The sequence below is a fragment of the Suillus clintonianus genome, assembly GCF_016758775.1.
Source record: "Suillus clintonianus strain FC179 chromosome Unknown DEU56scaffold_94, whole genome shotgun sequence".
NCBI lineage: Eukaryota > Fungi > Basidiomycota > Agaricomycetes > Boletales > Suillaceae > Suillus > Suillus clintonianus.
In genome coordinates this window covers 129,673-144,797 of record NW_024539318.1, presented here as the reverse complement: position 1 = coordinate 144,797, position 15,125 = coordinate 129,673, and the positions used below count along the sequence as shown (strand labels likewise).

The window sequence follows — 15,125 nt, the reverse complement described above, 5'->3', positions numbered from 1 at the left end:
GGATTGGGAGAATATGATAGATGATGAAGATGGACATTGGCAAGGAATTGCGTGATGTTTTGAAGGTGAGTGTTCTGAATGTTGAGCACCGCTGGTTTGCTGACTAATCAAAATGATGTATCATTGTAAGATTCTCAAGCATGCAACACTGTTTTTTCTCTCGTTCAACGCCAAACCTCGCTATGGTTATACCGGCGATGGACCATATCGACACCACCTTCACCAACTGCATCATCAACAAGGCCCTCTTCAGCCAGCCATCCGCACTGCCCTCGCACTTGCAAAAAAAAACCCTCAACCGCTATTATTCACTTACAGACTCGTCAAACGTTTACCGTATTGCCATGGGTATGTTTTTTTTTCATTCATTTGAGTTAACTAACTAATTATGTGCTACAGTTCTCCACCCTCACCACAAACTCCAGTACTTCAAGCAGGCAGGATGGCAGGCGGAGTGGATTGCTACGGCCGAGGCTCTAGTTCGCAGCCAGTACACAACATCTTATCGTCGTCGATCTCACGGAATCACTTCTGACGGAGCCCTGGATGACGTCGCTGACTCTGCCAGTGCTCACCAGGTACGTGAGCACACTCGAATACTGTTTACTGACTGACTGGTCCCCAGGGAGACTTTGAGAATATTTTTGACAGCTTGCCCGCACTCGCTAAGCCCCAGCGGCACATCGTGCAGAACGAACTCGATGCCTACCTTGCAACCGATATTGAAGATGTCGATGATGCTCTGCTCTGGTGGCACGAGCGCCGTCATACATTCCCCCGTCTCTCTCGTATGGCCCTGGATTATCTTACAATCCCTGGTAAGTTTTTTTTTTGTACGTGCTAATAACTACTGATATATTCACACACATTGTAGCTACGTCTGTCGATGTTGAACGCATTTTTAGCCGCGGCCGTCTCGTTCTCTCCCATGTGCGTAATCGTCTATCGGCTCAATCAACACGCGCGCTACTCTGTGTGGGATCCTGGTCGTTGTTGGGCCTTGTCAAGGACGACGACGTCAAGGCTGTTGCAACCATGGCTGATGTCGAGGGTGATGACCAAGTAATGGAGGATGGATGGGATGACATCAAGGTATAATGATAGACTAGTAGTTTACATTTTGTCAGTACTATACTCGATTTTCTGCTCAAATTTGATTTTACCCTTGACGTACCCGCGAGCATTCGTGTACCCGTGCATACCCGCGGTACCCCCCGATACCCGTACCCCTTGTCATGGGTAGGGGTTTTGGCGGGTAGGGGTAGGGGTTAGCCCCTGGATACCCGGGGGTTACCCGTGCAGATCACTACTTGGAACAACACTGGATGTGTGAGCTTATTCAAATTTAAGTGCGGCTGTGTGGTCTGAACCCACTTGCTATTTGTAGCACGATTTGGAGCTCGAACCAAGCATCCCATCAGGCCAAGCACGATGGAAACAGTTACACCTGCAAACTACATACCTTTACCTTGTGCGCCTTTAGCCGTGTTTAATAGCAACACGAGAGACGTGTGTAGCTTGGCTAAAGGAGGAACAATACCCACTGCCTCTTCCATTTCAGAACCTTTGATTGAGAAAACGTTCCGTTCAAGTTCGGACGGCTCTACCTTTTCAGTCTTTGGTCAATCGGCCTCGCACGCAGGAAGACCAATATCCGTCAGTTTGAAGGTCAGTACTGTGATAGTCCACTCGGCTGCTCTCACTGCCTTTCTACAGTGTATTGGCTCCCCATTTTCCCTGTCAAGTACATGGGTCACTTCCGATGTCCAAGAAAAATTTTTCCAGGCGTTCCAAGCAGAACTGACCATGCAGGCGGAGTTGATGGTGACATCCCTTGCCACTAGGCGTAACAACGCTCATCTGCGTAACCTTGGTCTGGATTTGCTCATCTTGCGGGCAAAGCTATGCCGCGCCCAAGCTGAGATGGAGCTCTACATGATGGCCTTTGAAAATTCTCATGTGTGCAGCTTCTGTGACAATAGTAAGCATAGGCTGATTGTGCTCCCTTCAATCGTTGACGTCCTTGTAGGTTTCTCAACGTCCCCAGATCCGATTGTTCCACGATGTCTACCTGAGGAAGTAGACCTTATCCAGGATCACGAGGACGATGAAGACGAGGATGACGACAGTGATGGCTCGGGCAGCGAAGACTATGATGATATCGACGTTTGGGTGCCATGAGTTAGACCAGGCTGAGATCAACATCTTTAGTGCATGACAATATTTTTGGCCATCCCGCTGGACCCTAACCTTCTTGATTTATTGCCTTTGTATCGAACATTACTAGCTACTGTATCGATCATGTAGAACAGTGTTATTTTGGTGTAATCACAATAGACTTTGCGTTCACTCCAGTTTCTAAGAGTGGCAAAGCTTGAAAATCAAATTCGTATCGCTGCCGCGGATCACATTTCCGCACATGCATCTTACTAGCTAGCTAGTAATACCTATTAAGCATACCCAATTCCCTAGGCAATATGACACCCCTTAGTATTTTCTTCCTCGATGTTATTACTCCACAGCGAGTTCGCACATCTCAATCATTTCTTGATTAATTCGTGTCGTGTTTCTGTATTCCAGCTGCTATATGTTTGATATATATTCTCGACCACATGTATCTCGACGCCCATACGCGATCATGGCCTTCTTGAAACCTTAGAGCTCGCAATGCTAAACCTGCATCATCCAACGGTAGACCGTGAGAAAATAGGTTCATCATCAATTCCATCACATTGATACATACATTTACAGTATACTCTCAGCCATCAACCTCAAGTTCGTATTCGCCTGGGTGATACAGTCAGTTTATCCCCAAGGCCACCCGCGTCCGACATACTTTGAGTTGGAGAAGGGGCGTCCCATGCAATCTGATGAGGAGAACAAGTACTGATTCCACTCGGTACGTATTTCTCCATCATCCTTGCCCGGTAATTTTCCTCTAACCAGCGAAGTCTGTAAATTTGGTACAGATTTCGCAGCGTTTCGCAGCCCATCTCTGCCATCTGCAGGCGCTCTTTCAGCCTGACAATGGAGTCCACCTCGCCATCTTCGTGTTTTTGTGTTGGCAGAAGTAGAAGGGAAGCCTTATCGTTCCTTGCTGATTTGTTATCTTCAACATCCTCGCTAACCTATAATAAACTTCAAGAACGATTGATAATATTGACTGATTTTACCTGGTGAGTTCCTGGTCACCTTCATCAGCGTGGCCCACTAACTCGATCCTAAGCAAAGGCATCAGCGTGTCCCGCCTCCGGGTAGGTGCGATAGGTTTACCGCAGGTTTAAGTTGATACTACGTCCTTGTAGCTCGAAGGCCTGACATGAGGGACACGGCATATTGGACCTAGGCAGATGTAAAATGGCGAGCTGCCACAAGACGATGCAAGGTCAGTGGAGCTATATGCCTACGGTGGGTACTTATGTCACACTTTAATCTAGCCATCGAATTGTAGCTCGCCTTCGGCTCAAGGTCGACGGATATTCACCTTGGCCACCGTTTGACCCACGGCTCTGGCCACCGGTTACGTACCATGCCTACTGCCCTGCCCACCAGTTAAGTTCAGTGCCCACTCTGGCTACCAAGTTTCCCTGAGATATCATATAGCGTAATGCTAGGGATAAAAGCGACTTACAGTATCTGCGACGCCGGTGCTACCCTTTCTTCCCAACTTCCATGACCACCCACGACACCACTTCCAGTATTCCGGCCAAACGCGGCTCGTCCGCCCTCCAAATGGGGCCTCGCAAAAGAGCGTAAGTTGTCTATATTGACCACAATTTTTGTACGCTCATCCTGTCCACCAGCTCCCTATCCGATCCGCTCGTATCCCACGGGCGCCACTTTGGTCGAACGGTGTTCGCGCTCTGCAACTATCCTTCCTTGCTCACCAATGGTATATTAAGACTGGAGCAAATGGAAGATACCCCGTTGGAAGACTTCTCTGCCGAGTAAGAGACATACGCAATTTGTATTCGCTTGTTGGCTGACGTACTTGATAGAGAGCGGCGAGAACATCGCGTTTTTGAGCAACTCTTGGACTCCTACCCCGGCCTTCTGGACCGATTGAAGGATGGATCCGATGAGGAAATCCTTCACGTTGGGGAGCTGGTACATCATTACCTATGTGGCCAGATTTTGCGCTCATAATTTGCAGATTGGTAAGGGAGCCGCAGGTGCCAGAGGCGACGACACAAAAACGTTGAAGTCTGCGGTGTTAGATTGGATTTCCCCGAAAGGAGAAGCGATACAGCCTCCTTTACACAGAAACTCCAAAATTGACCGCGGATTCAACCACAAGCTCACTGGATCTCTCCTCTGTCCTGCTGGGCTGGATTGGAGTGATCCTCAGTATGCTCCGGTTTGCTGCCCTTGAATATTGCACTTATTCTTATTTAACAGGATTAAAGAGGATCTTCGCAGTGGTGAAATGTCGGTCTGTGGGGATCAATGGCCCATATTTTTGTATGCCCACTATGTTTATGATCATGAGGACCCATGGTCCGGTCTTCTTAGGAGCCGCTTGCTAGTATGTGTGAGTGCGCACTTGTGAGATCACCTCGCTCGTTTACTTCATCGTGTTCCAACAGGCCTACAAGCACGTTTTCACCTCTCCAAGCTCAGTCGACAGAGAGCCCAAAGCCACGCGATCCGGCAATGCTCGCCTCCACGGCATGAATTGTGTCACCATGGCCTCCATAGCCTATATCGCAACTCAAGTTCGTTGATGATGATACTTTTGTGGTGTAGTGTTGACGTACGAGTGAAGGTGCGATTCGCCTTAAGCTCATCTTCAGTGTTCTCGCGAACCGACACGACCACGGACTCTGAGACTTTCTACCATAGCCTCCTTGACCTCTTAGAAGACCCTGAGGAATCTAAGGAAGTTGACGAGCTGCTTACTTGGTGGAATCGGTATGTTCAACATCCTTCACCACGTCGCCAAGGCTGATACATTATCGCTTCTTCAGCCAAGTTTTTCCTACATCCTCTGCTGCCAAGAGACCTATCAGCGCCAACAGCGCCTTATCCAAGATACGACAAAAACGAATGGCCCTCAGACAAGCTACAAACCTCCATAATATCTCTTCGTAGATTAATATACTCGTCTGTCTGTAGTAAATAGTATTGCAATCTAATGATGGTCTGCTTTTGCTTTGTGTCAATAAGGACCATTCTTCCACGAAATGCCGACGGAAGAAATCACCTGACCAATATAAACGCACCGGCACAATGCAACATGTTGTAAGATTTTATCTAGAAACGCCCTTTAGAGTGTGTTTGCGGAGAAAAATAGACTCGATTGCATTGCATATGATGACCACAGCTCAGCGGCTATCCGACGGATAGCACTACGCTGCCATGTCTCCGCACCATGGGAATAAAAGAGGTCCCCATCCAAAAATGTCTGGCTTTGGAAGATTGCAGCATTTAGAGAGAGAATGGGGAACATGCAACAAGGAACTATTTTCGTGTACGTTTGTCGTATCTCAATCAGGGATCACAACCACATACCTAAGGTCGACGCCAAGGGGGTTCTTGTTGAGAATACAATGACAAGCTCTGCCTGCATAAGGCAACCACGTCGGCAGAGCTCGATACTGCGTTGGATACACCCGGCACCATTGGACTATCGTCCGTTATAGTCCAACACAATCCAACCATATAATAGTTTAACTCACACTGTCATTAATTTATATGTTGGGGTGTATAAAATTCAAATCTCATCGTGCATACACTTATCGGACCTCGTCGAGGTTGGGGAAGATGGTAATCCACTGCCATTCGTCGCCCAGATTGTGCACTTGGTAGGTCGGAGCAATGCAAGCAGGAATTGCAACCGCATACCTAAGGTCGACACCGAGGGGGTTCTTGTCGAGAGTACAATGACAAGCTCTGCTTGCATAAGGCAACCTCGTCGGCAGAGCTCGATACTGCGTTGAATACACTTGGCACCGTTGGACCATTGGCAGTTATGGTCCAACACAGTCCAACCATATAAAAGATTATCTGACACTGTCATTAGTTCAGAGATTGCGGAGGAAGTAAAAGCAGTCAAAGGCTACATGCCACCACCAAGGTAGGGCAGAATTATAGTATATTGCAGCTGGTTCTCGAGTAGGCGACGGCGGTTGGTCTCAACAACTTAATATTGTATTGCCACGTCTGATGGGTGTTGCAATATGTGCAATTTCGGTGACAAGCTGGCAAGTGATTGTGACTAAGCTGTCACGGTTGTGCATTTGACGGTTTCTATCCAACTAAGTCCAAGTATTCAAAGCTTGCTCATGAGGGGTACAAATGTGATGATTATTGTGCATATTTTAGATCAGATAAAGCCTTCTAATGATTTATCATTTTCGGGTCGTTTACCTGATGATGGTGTGTAACTCACAGCGGATTGACAATCATAATTTTGACGGGTTTTGGTGCGGAGAGAGGCTCGGGTAGTATGTTCGGGATGTCGTCGAGAGGTTCCTGATCCGTTACGGCGATTGGATCTTGGGTTTGCAGAGTAGACAGTGGAGCACCAGTCGGAGAGAACGGCTGAACTGGGAGCAGAGGTGGGGATGAAGTAGAAGATGGTGGTGGAGTCAGCGGCAGTACAATACTCTCCCGCACATCATGATCAACTAAAACAAGGTAACATCAGTATCAGTCAATCTATAAAGTAAGACGAACCTTTGATTTTCTTTTCAAGGACTTCGAAGGCTTCAGATTTCATGCGCTGCTTTCTTTTCTTGCCTTTTGAAGTGTTGTCGCCATCATCACCGGTGTCGCCAGCAGATAGCGGATTGCCATGGTCGTCCATGTGATGCCTGCGCCAAGACGAATAAGACATTGTAGCGAGATAGTCGAGCTTCCACCCATTATTGGCAAACTTGAACAAAGGGAAGGCATTTTCCATCAAGGTATTCACCAACTGGCCACCTGACGCAGTCAGCTTTCCCCAAGTCAAAGGTGCGAGCTTGCGACTGAGAAGTTCGGACCATGCTGCACGTAGGGCCTTTCGAATGGCGTCAATCGTAGTTTCTGAGATCGGATCACCGTTCTCGTCCTCCAGGAATGCAAGCTTACCGCGGCCAACAGCATTGTCCGCTTCAGCCGATTCTAACCACTCGAAGTAGTCGGCCTTGTTCCAGAACCGGATATTGGGGTGGGTGTCTGGTTTTGGACGTTGCGTAGTGCTTGCTGGTGTTGAGATGGACGCAGGGTCAAATTGGAGTGGGTCATTGAGCGGTAAACGAACAGCGCTGGCAAGATATTGATATGCAGCCCTATCAAGCGTAAGTTAGTTAAAATAGTACGAATAATGAATGTACATACGAGATGGTGTCGCGTTCTGCCGTAACCTTTGCAATTTGCAGCTCCAAGGCCCTATACTTTTCACGCAAGGCCTGGAACTGCTGAATTTCGTGCATATATGCACCCTAAAATGTTTTTATCAGCACAAAAATCACGGCAAGCCAACATACCTGTTGAAAATGAGGTTGCGGCGCTCTAGAACTATCTGTAAAGAGATCTCCGTCAGGCGGTAATGGCATAGAACCGGGAGATAGGGGGGAAGGTGTAAGTTCCTGGCCCCAACGCGGCATATTGAAATTTTGCGGAGGACATTGTGAGTTATGCGTAGGATGAAATAAAGACCCCCCAGTAAAATCCATGGTGCTTCCACTAGCAGAAGAGTACATGATATAAGTAAGAGCCAGAGCAATACGCACATACTACAAGCCAGATGTCGTGAGATCTAAACTCCGCTGGAAACAGCTTCCGATAAACGAGTGCGAGCGAGGCAATTTTATTGTGCAAATTTAGGGCAATACATGCGATAACCAGCAAGATGCGATACGAGAACAGGACACAACTTGAAAGGGTACAATAACATGGGGAATGTGAGCAAGATGCGATGCGAGAACAGGACACGACTTGAAAGGGTACAATAACATGGAGTGATTGATAAGTGCAAAAGTGCGACAGTGCAAGAGACGGTGCAAGAGACGGTGCAAGAGACGGTGCAAGAGACGGTGCAAGAGACGGTGCAAGAGACGGTGCAAGATGGTATCGTGATTGTGCGACAACGAACGAAAGAGACAATGGGATGCAAGGGTTACATGGTATGCTTCGTCTGAGGCAATGGACCAACAGCGGCAGAGAAGGTTCTGAAGGTGTGAAGTTCAGTTATGCGCTCATCGGGAGAAATGGGTCTCAATTTGCGAGGCCGGCGAGGTGGCCAATCTGTATCGTGGAATGGACGTCTGGAGGAGACAGGGACTTTGCGCACGGGAGGTTCTTTGAGAACTCGAAGACCCAAGAGCTGAATGGGCTTTGCGTTGACACGACCGCTGAATATAAATATGTTACGAGCCGTCGAGTAGCCGAGAGAATGATCAGAACACTTACCTGGAGTAAGTCGCCAAGTCTACCATTGTAATATCTGGATCTCCCAAGTCCCTCTGGCCTTGAGTTTCTGATCGAGGACATGTACTACGAGAAGGTGCGTGAACATAGGCTCGAAGGAGGAATAAAAAACACTCACCTCTCCCGCCCTTTTGGCTTTCCGGGCAACAAACCCTCGGCTTCGCTGTCTGGACAGTCTTCTAGTTTAACAAGTTTCACGGTATCGAGAAGGCGAATGACGAGTTTCTGCAGAGGCAATGTTAGCATACAAGTATTAGTAGAACTAGGAGTAGTTGAAATTATTTACCAGCGGTCCCGGTTTTTTCGGTGTGAAATTGATCTCGTAGGTAGGCCAACCGTCGAGCAGATTTTCAACTTCCAAGATAATAACATTGTCGTGTAATGTTACATTGGCCAGTTGGTCGATAAGATCAAGCGCAGTTTGAGCAGGTGAACTTTCGGCAGGCACTAGTTGATGAGATGAGGACATAATGCTAGCCGAATCAGTTGTTGCGACAGGTGGGCTGGACTTAACGAAATTTTGCCAGTTGAGTCTGCGGCAAATTCCGGCGGAGTTAACTGGACAAGTGAGTACGAAGAAAGCATTGTGATTTCCAGACTACAAGGTGAGTATTTCAGCGTTTGTGATTCAATTGAATAGATTGCGCCCTGAAACACACGATGGTCGGATTTTCTTTTCAGATCACATGTACATGGTACATTCTTGCCGTTCTAATGGACGAGCAGCGCTCGGAAGACGGTTCTCACAGGGCGAATGGTTTACATCGCGTACCTCTTCTGCTGCACTGTATCCTCCAGTTTACAACAAAGTATCATGGGATCTTGCCGCGTTGGGTGCAGATGATACACCTATGGTCGCGCAGCAACATGTCTTGTCGGATGGGCTACCAATCTACCGCAGACTCCAATCCGATGATCAGGATTCTGTGCGCTTACTCACCGTAGAAGATCTTATTGTTATCGCGAAGCAACTTACGGACCGTAGTAGATTCTATTGTTATCGTGTTCTGAAGCACGCAATTCATTCAATTGAATGGTCTCTGTCACTCGTCCTTTTTAAGTTTCTATTCAATCGCAAACGCATAAAGCTTCTGGTCGTATACTCTCCTGCTCTCTGCAATCCCTCCATTGTTAACCTCCCTTGACGAGCGTCCTCGCATTCAATTTTCGAGAAGTCGAAATTGATGTGATGACGCCCGGCAAGGGAGTGTTTTCGTCGTTATGTTTCTTCACACTCAATCTTAGAGAAGCTGCGATAGATTGTGAAGACGCACCACGACGCAGCAGCACTTTATTTTTTGTATACAGTGTATTCTAGGGAACAGTTAACCGTTATAATACATTATTCTACATCTGCACCGTCATCGTCGTCATCAAGAATGTTGTTCGTGATCCCAACATTCGAAAGATCTAAACCGGGCTTCTCAAGCATGAAGAAACGTTCTCCCTCCTCCATAAGTCCTGCAGGTAGCCTTGGATTGTGCGGAATCATCGCAACCACACTCAGAACCTGCTTCGCATCAATTACGCAGATTTCTTCGAGTTTGGAGCAAGAAATAACGGTGTGCGAGGAGAGCCGAAGGAGATCTGCGTCTGGAAGGGAAAATAACTGGACCACCGCGACATCCTGCCAGCGCCAGTCATGCTCGTCGTCGAAGTCTGCTTGAACCGACAGCCTGGTAAAGTATAAAACTTCACCAAACCGCACCTGTTCACGGTACTGTAGCTATGTCGTGTTAGTAATGTGCAAATATTATGTTCTGTGATACTCACTTTCACATTTCGTGACATGCGCGTTTGGTCGAGTGGTTTGAACATCTCTCTCCATAAGGATCGTGCGATTTGGCCATTAGGCAGGAGAAGTCGTGCCCAACGTTTGATACGAGGAAGCGGGCGTCCATCTCCTAGGTAATCGAGTATGGCTTGTGCAGCACCTCCGACTGGGCTGAAGGTATACTTGTCTCGTTTTCGCAATAATGCGAACCCGTCTCCTAGATCTACTGCACCCGTCGGAAGAAGTTTTGCTGGCTCGTCAAGCTCTGGCATGATGGATAAAAGGGTGTTGACCTGACAGCGTCGAACACCCTCTTGGGATAGGTTAGCATAAGGGCGAGCTGGTTGACGTATCTCTTGCCCGAGGTTGCCAATGGTCCGTTCCATGGTCCATTGCGCGTAACAGATAGGAGGACCTTTCTGCACGGTTTCAGCAACGAGATGGTTGGTTTGGTGGATGCAGGGGCGGATAAAGTGAATGCGATCTTGCCGGCGTCTGTAATACAAGTGCTCGAATTCATACTCCCAGGTACACAAGAGTTCTTGGGCTTCTCGGATATGCTGCACGGTAATACTATGCTGGCACATTAACTGAAAGCCCCGAACGAGCTTGCAGTAATTCATCCAGTATGGCTCTGGGAGGACATTATAAAGCAGCGCGGGCCCGAGACCGAAGGTATGGAGTTGGAATTCCCATGTCTTATACCCCGTGTTGATTTTTTCGGCGATGTTCCGTGGTTTGCGGTCAAACGAGCTAGGTAGAAATGGACCTGTTGCTGCAACCGACTCTCCATGCGCACTCCAAGTATCCGCATCCTGGAGTACGGCCCAATCCCATGTGGCCACGTCATCCGTGACGCCACAATCTATTGTCCCGCGCCAGAGAGCAACAAGTAAGTCGCTGAGATTACCTGCGAGATGCATGATATCAGTAGTCATACAGTGGGGAATACCGAGGCAGCGTGAAGGCTTGAGGCCCAGAATAAGAGGCGGTCTTGTGATTCCAGTCTCGGTCTTGCGAATGTCCAATTGTCGTTGACTCGGGGAAGTTATGAGGCGCCGTAAGTTGTCAGCGTATTCTTCAGAACCACCGGGGGGAAGCCGAAAAACACTGATATCAGGGTGGTTACTACCGGGTGCACACGCACCCATTGGCTTCAGCAAAGCAGGATAGTAGTGCGTTCCTCCTGGTTTGCGTCTGCCGAGGACACCGCAATAAACTCGACAACCGTTTTTCCCGCTATGGCCCACCATGCCGTCCCAGTAGACTAGCCCAGGCCCATCCGCGGTCGTGAAGATGAGGTAAAGGTCGGATGTGAATGTTACATCACGAGATGAGTCCCATATGACGAGGCCCTCATTCTGGAGAGCCGCAAGATGATGTAGGCCTACGACGAGGAAAGAATCTAAATTTTTCGGCTTATTAGGCCCAGGAATGAAACCGCCAGGGCGGACGTGAGCTTTACGGTATCGTTTGTCGGGGGAAAGGTTGACGACGACCCATATGTACATCCAGCAGTCGGATTGTTTGCTTTCGTACAGTTGGGCACCATCTAGGGACACCATCAGAACGATATCGTTCTCCTTGATATCTCCATCAAGCACCGCGCCAATAGCATCATGTCCCATTGCAATATCATCGAAAACCGGAATCTCTCCAGTTTGCGTGAGGCCTGCGAGAACTTCCCGTACTCGATTGTAGAAGTAGCGCATATTTTGTGCGCTGTCAGGGTGTCGATAAAGGGCCTGTAATTGTGGCCCTAGCGGTAAGGTTGTAAACGTTTGAGCAGCGACTTTTGTACGTCCGTTAGTTGCACGCAGTCTTGCTTGATCCCACCGGGATGTATCGCACATTGGACAGGATTCGAGAGCTGCAAAAGGACCCGTAAACGCTAAGCACGACTTGGGGCACATGTCGTGCTTGATTGATTCAACACCGGTATATTGCGCAATAATCTTCTCGACACTGTAGAAACTTAGGATCTCATCGACACCAGCAGCTCCTGCAAAATTGAGCTTGGTAGATCTCTGGATCCGATTATAGGCCTCCTGCGATGCATGTTCTAATGCGAGGTACGAGGATATGCTGTGCCGGATACTCGGACTATCTATGACGACAGGCTCTCGAGGTGGATTGCGAAGTCTCTCAAGAGCTGCGTCATCCAATTTCGCTATCGGATCTTCCAGGGATGCATTTCTAAGTGCGAGTATGTATTCCATCGTCTCCTTCATCTTTGGAAGCACTGCCATCTGGGCAAGCGCCTCCACATCAATATTTGGTCGTGGTTGGCGTTGCAGGACAAACTGATACTCCTGTTGGTGTCCATCACCCTCGGGAGCATTGTTGGGGACGGGAGGCTCGTGCTGATTGGCGACATCGCCAGGAGGTATGGGTGGGTTATGGTCGGGGATGGGAACTTCGTTCTGATCGGCGATATCGCCAGGAGGTATGGGTGGGTTATTGTTGGGGATGGGACCCTCGTGCTGATCGGCGACATCGCCAGGAGGTATGGGTGGATTATTGTTGGGGATGGGACCCTCGTGCTGATCAGCGACATCGCCAGGAGGTATGGGTGGATTATTGTTGGGGATGGGACCCTCGTGCTGGTCAGCGACATCGCCAGGAGGTATGGGTGGATTATGGTCGGGGATGGGACCCTCGTTCTGATCGGCGAAATCGCCAGGATGCTCATCCGGATCAGCAAGAGGCATGGGTACATCATCTGTCTGATAATTATTAGTGCATAGTTCGACATGTTCGCTAGACATACGTACCAGATTGTCACCATCATCACGCATTGTGATATCCGACTGGTCCATCGAGGTACTTTGAGCACATTTTCGGCGTCCAACACGTCTCGTGTCTTGGTTCTCGCGCGCTCGTTTAGCAAGGGTTTGTATTGCGGCTGCGCGACGAGAACTGGGAGGCAGAGAGGAGCCAGAAGCTACACTTTGATCGTCTTGCGGCTGTTCTGGAAGTGAGTGATCCTGCATAGTGTTGTCTATGATAAGATCCTAGTGAGTATACGAGGCAAAATTGAAACTAACAAATACCATATGTATGTAGTGCTTCAGCAGCACGTATTCTCGCCTTCTCCTCCTCCGTACTAGCCTGCTGGAGGTGTTCATACCATGTCGACTTTGATATCGAGTGGGGTCTTCCCAACCCATACTTCTCGCATACGCACACGAATTTGTTCGAAATTGGTAGCATCTGTAATAGATTAGCCTAGGATTTAACAAATAACAGAAGTACTAAGCATACCTAGTGCAATATGCGACGCTGTGTGATACAAGACGTTGCACGTTGCGATCGTTACTGCGAGTGACGTGATACGAGACGTTGCACGTTGCGATCGATACCGCGAGTGACGTGATGCGCAGTGCGCTATGCGTCGTTGGTGCAGTTACAATGTGTTAAAATTGACGAGTATCGATTTCAACCGAAAGAAGCATAACTCGACATAGTACTAAAATGGTAATTCTCATCTCAACATATTCGGCCCTATCCGGGCACAGCCAATTCTCACTGGGGTTGAACCTCGATCCGACGAGAAGGCTTGTTGAGCAACGTCGGCGTATGAAAGAAGGTCTGCGAAATGACCAAGTCGTGACCATTCAGCGGGTGACAATTGCAAAAAGTCGATTTTCGCTCGTTTGGTTAGATTGGGTTCTTGGCGGCCCATTTCGTACACAAACGTGTCAACATACTAAGTAAGAGTGAGAACAATAGGGTACAACAAGATCAAATGCGCACCTTCTTGTTGTGTTCGGCATGATTAAGCATAACATAGGTTGAAGACCATCGAACCTTCATGTCAATCAGCAGTTGTGTCGGCAAAGACACACCTGCTTTCGTCTGGATAGTCCTGTACAACTCTTTCCGTTTGGCCGAGGAACGTTCTTTGATGCAGATGCTGCGAACGAGGCCGATCTCGTCACGCTCAACCTTCTGAGACATATCCGGATCGTGGCCATGCGGATCGTGTGGATTGTAGTGGGGCGCTTGGCTATACATACTTATTAGCTTTTGTGTGCCAAGGTTGATGATGTGCGCTAGACAGCTGTTGAAATTGTTAGTACGCAGCAAAAAAATCATGAAGACTTCTTACTTTATCTTGCGTTCACGCCATGGAAATTTCTTGTTGTACTTCGCCTCGTACAATCGCGAGAACTCTTCCAGCATCGTGTTGTTGTTGGCGGCGTTGTCACATGTAACATGGCCAATCTAGCAGGTGGAAATATAAGCAAGGTAGCAATCATGAGGAGATAATACTATGCAAACCTTGTGTGCAACACCAATCCGATCGAGCACCTTGAATAATGTGCCACCTAGAGGCTGGCCATTGTGTGCGTTATTGAGCCTCGTAAAGCCAAGTAACGCGTTCCCGGGTTCCCACTGCATCGGATTGTTCTCCTCGATCCAGTGGCCGGTGACGGCAAAATACCCATCTGTGTTGTCAGCCTGCCACGCGTCACATGTAACATTGATCGCGCCACTGACAGATTGACTCTAGAATATTGTCAGGAATGAATAGAAACTGCAAAGGATGGTATGTACATTCAATTTCTTCTTGAGCGTGGTCATGTGGTTCTTGAACATGCGGATGATCTCAGCGCGGGTTGCTTTTCGACCAGGAATTTTGACGCCTCGAGTAGCACGCGAGGCCACATCTACCATGTCCTTGAATTTTGGATGCTCGAGAGCCTGTATGGGCTGATTTTCATTAGTATGCAGCCAGATGATACAAACAACTCAGAGACTTACCTGATCCGTGGCAATGAGCCACTCAATTGCAGCTTTTCTAAAAAGCTGGTCGCTGTATGGAATAACACGCTCTGATAACTTGCGCTCAGTCATATGCGCATCGATCGCTTGCTGCGCCTGCGCTGCTTTCTTTTTCTCAGCTGCGACGTCACCCGGCAATTTAGATACG

The 15,125-nt window shown here is 48.4% G+C and overlaps 6 protein-coding genes across 6 annotated transcripts; 3 read left to right on the top strand and 3 right to left on the bottom strand.

The window, feature by feature from the left end:
• Window positions 1-1,431: 1,431 nt before the first annotated feature.
• Window positions 1,432-2,181, top strand: DEU56DRAFT_759594 (uncharacterized protein; the record flags this gene model as incomplete). The annotated part of the gene is made up of 3 exons (XM_041350331.1): window positions 1,432-1,668; window positions 1,717-1,981; window positions 2,030-2,181. The coding sequence occupies 3 exons, from the start codon at window positions 1,432-1,434 to the stop codon at window positions 2,179-2,181; spliced, it is 654 nt and encodes a 217-aa protein (XP_041204239.1).
• A 577-nt stretch (window positions 2,182-2,758) lies between these two features.
• On the bottom strand, window positions 2,759-3,335 carry DEU56DRAFT_916888 (uncharacterized protein; the record flags this gene model as incomplete). Its single annotated transcript, XM_041357918.1, has 4 exons — window positions 2,759-2,787; window positions 2,837-3,123; window positions 3,174-3,221; window positions 3,274-3,335. 4 exons carry the CDS (start codon window positions 3,333-3,335, stop codon window positions 2,759-2,761), a joined length of 426 nt encoding a protein of 141 aa, XP_041204238.1.
• Window positions 3,336-3,672: 337 nt separating this feature from the next.
• DEU56DRAFT_759593 (uncharacterized protein) lies at window positions 3,673-5,091 on the top strand (the record flags this gene model as incomplete). Its single annotated transcript, XM_041350330.1, has 8 exons — window positions 3,673-3,752; window positions 3,804-3,947; window positions 3,999-4,107; window positions 4,154-4,347; window positions 4,399-4,531; window positions 4,587-4,715; window positions 4,766-4,911; window positions 4,968-5,091. 8 exons carry the CDS (start codon window positions 3,673-3,675, stop codon window positions 5,089-5,091), a joined length of 1,059 nt encoding a protein of 352 aa, XP_041204237.1.
• Window positions 5,092-6,387: 1,296 nt separating this feature from the next.
• Window positions 6,388-7,592, bottom strand: DEU56DRAFT_916886 (uncharacterized protein; the record flags this gene model as incomplete). Its single annotated transcript, XM_041357917.1, has 4 exons — window positions 6,388-6,629; window positions 6,679-7,274; window positions 7,324-7,427; window positions 7,473-7,592. 4 exons carry the CDS (start codon window positions 7,590-7,592, stop codon window positions 6,388-6,390), a joined length of 1,062 nt encoding a protein of 353 aa, XP_041204236.1.
• A 467-nt stretch (window positions 7,593-8,059) lies between these two features.
• Window positions 8,060-8,884, bottom strand: DEU56DRAFT_963321 (uncharacterized protein; the record flags this gene model as incomplete). Its single annotated transcript, XM_041359385.1, has 4 exons — window positions 8,060-8,339; window positions 8,398-8,481; window positions 8,534-8,640; window positions 8,702-8,884. The coding sequence occupies 4 exons, from the start codon at window positions 8,882-8,884 to the stop codon at window positions 8,105-8,107; spliced, it is 609 nt and encodes a 202-aa protein (XP_041204235.1). The 3' UTR covers window positions 8,060-8,104.
• Window positions 8,885-9,266: 382 nt separating this feature from the next.
• DEU56DRAFT_744349 (uncharacterized protein) lies at window positions 9,267-9,560 on the top strand (the record flags this gene model as incomplete). The annotated part of the gene is made up of 1 exon (XM_041349066.1): window positions 9,267-9,560. The coding sequence occupies one exon, from the start codon at window positions 9,267-9,269 to the stop codon at window positions 9,558-9,560; it is 294 nt and encodes a 97-aa protein (XP_041204234.1).
• Between the last annotated feature and the right edge of the window lie 5,565 nt (window positions 9,561-15,125).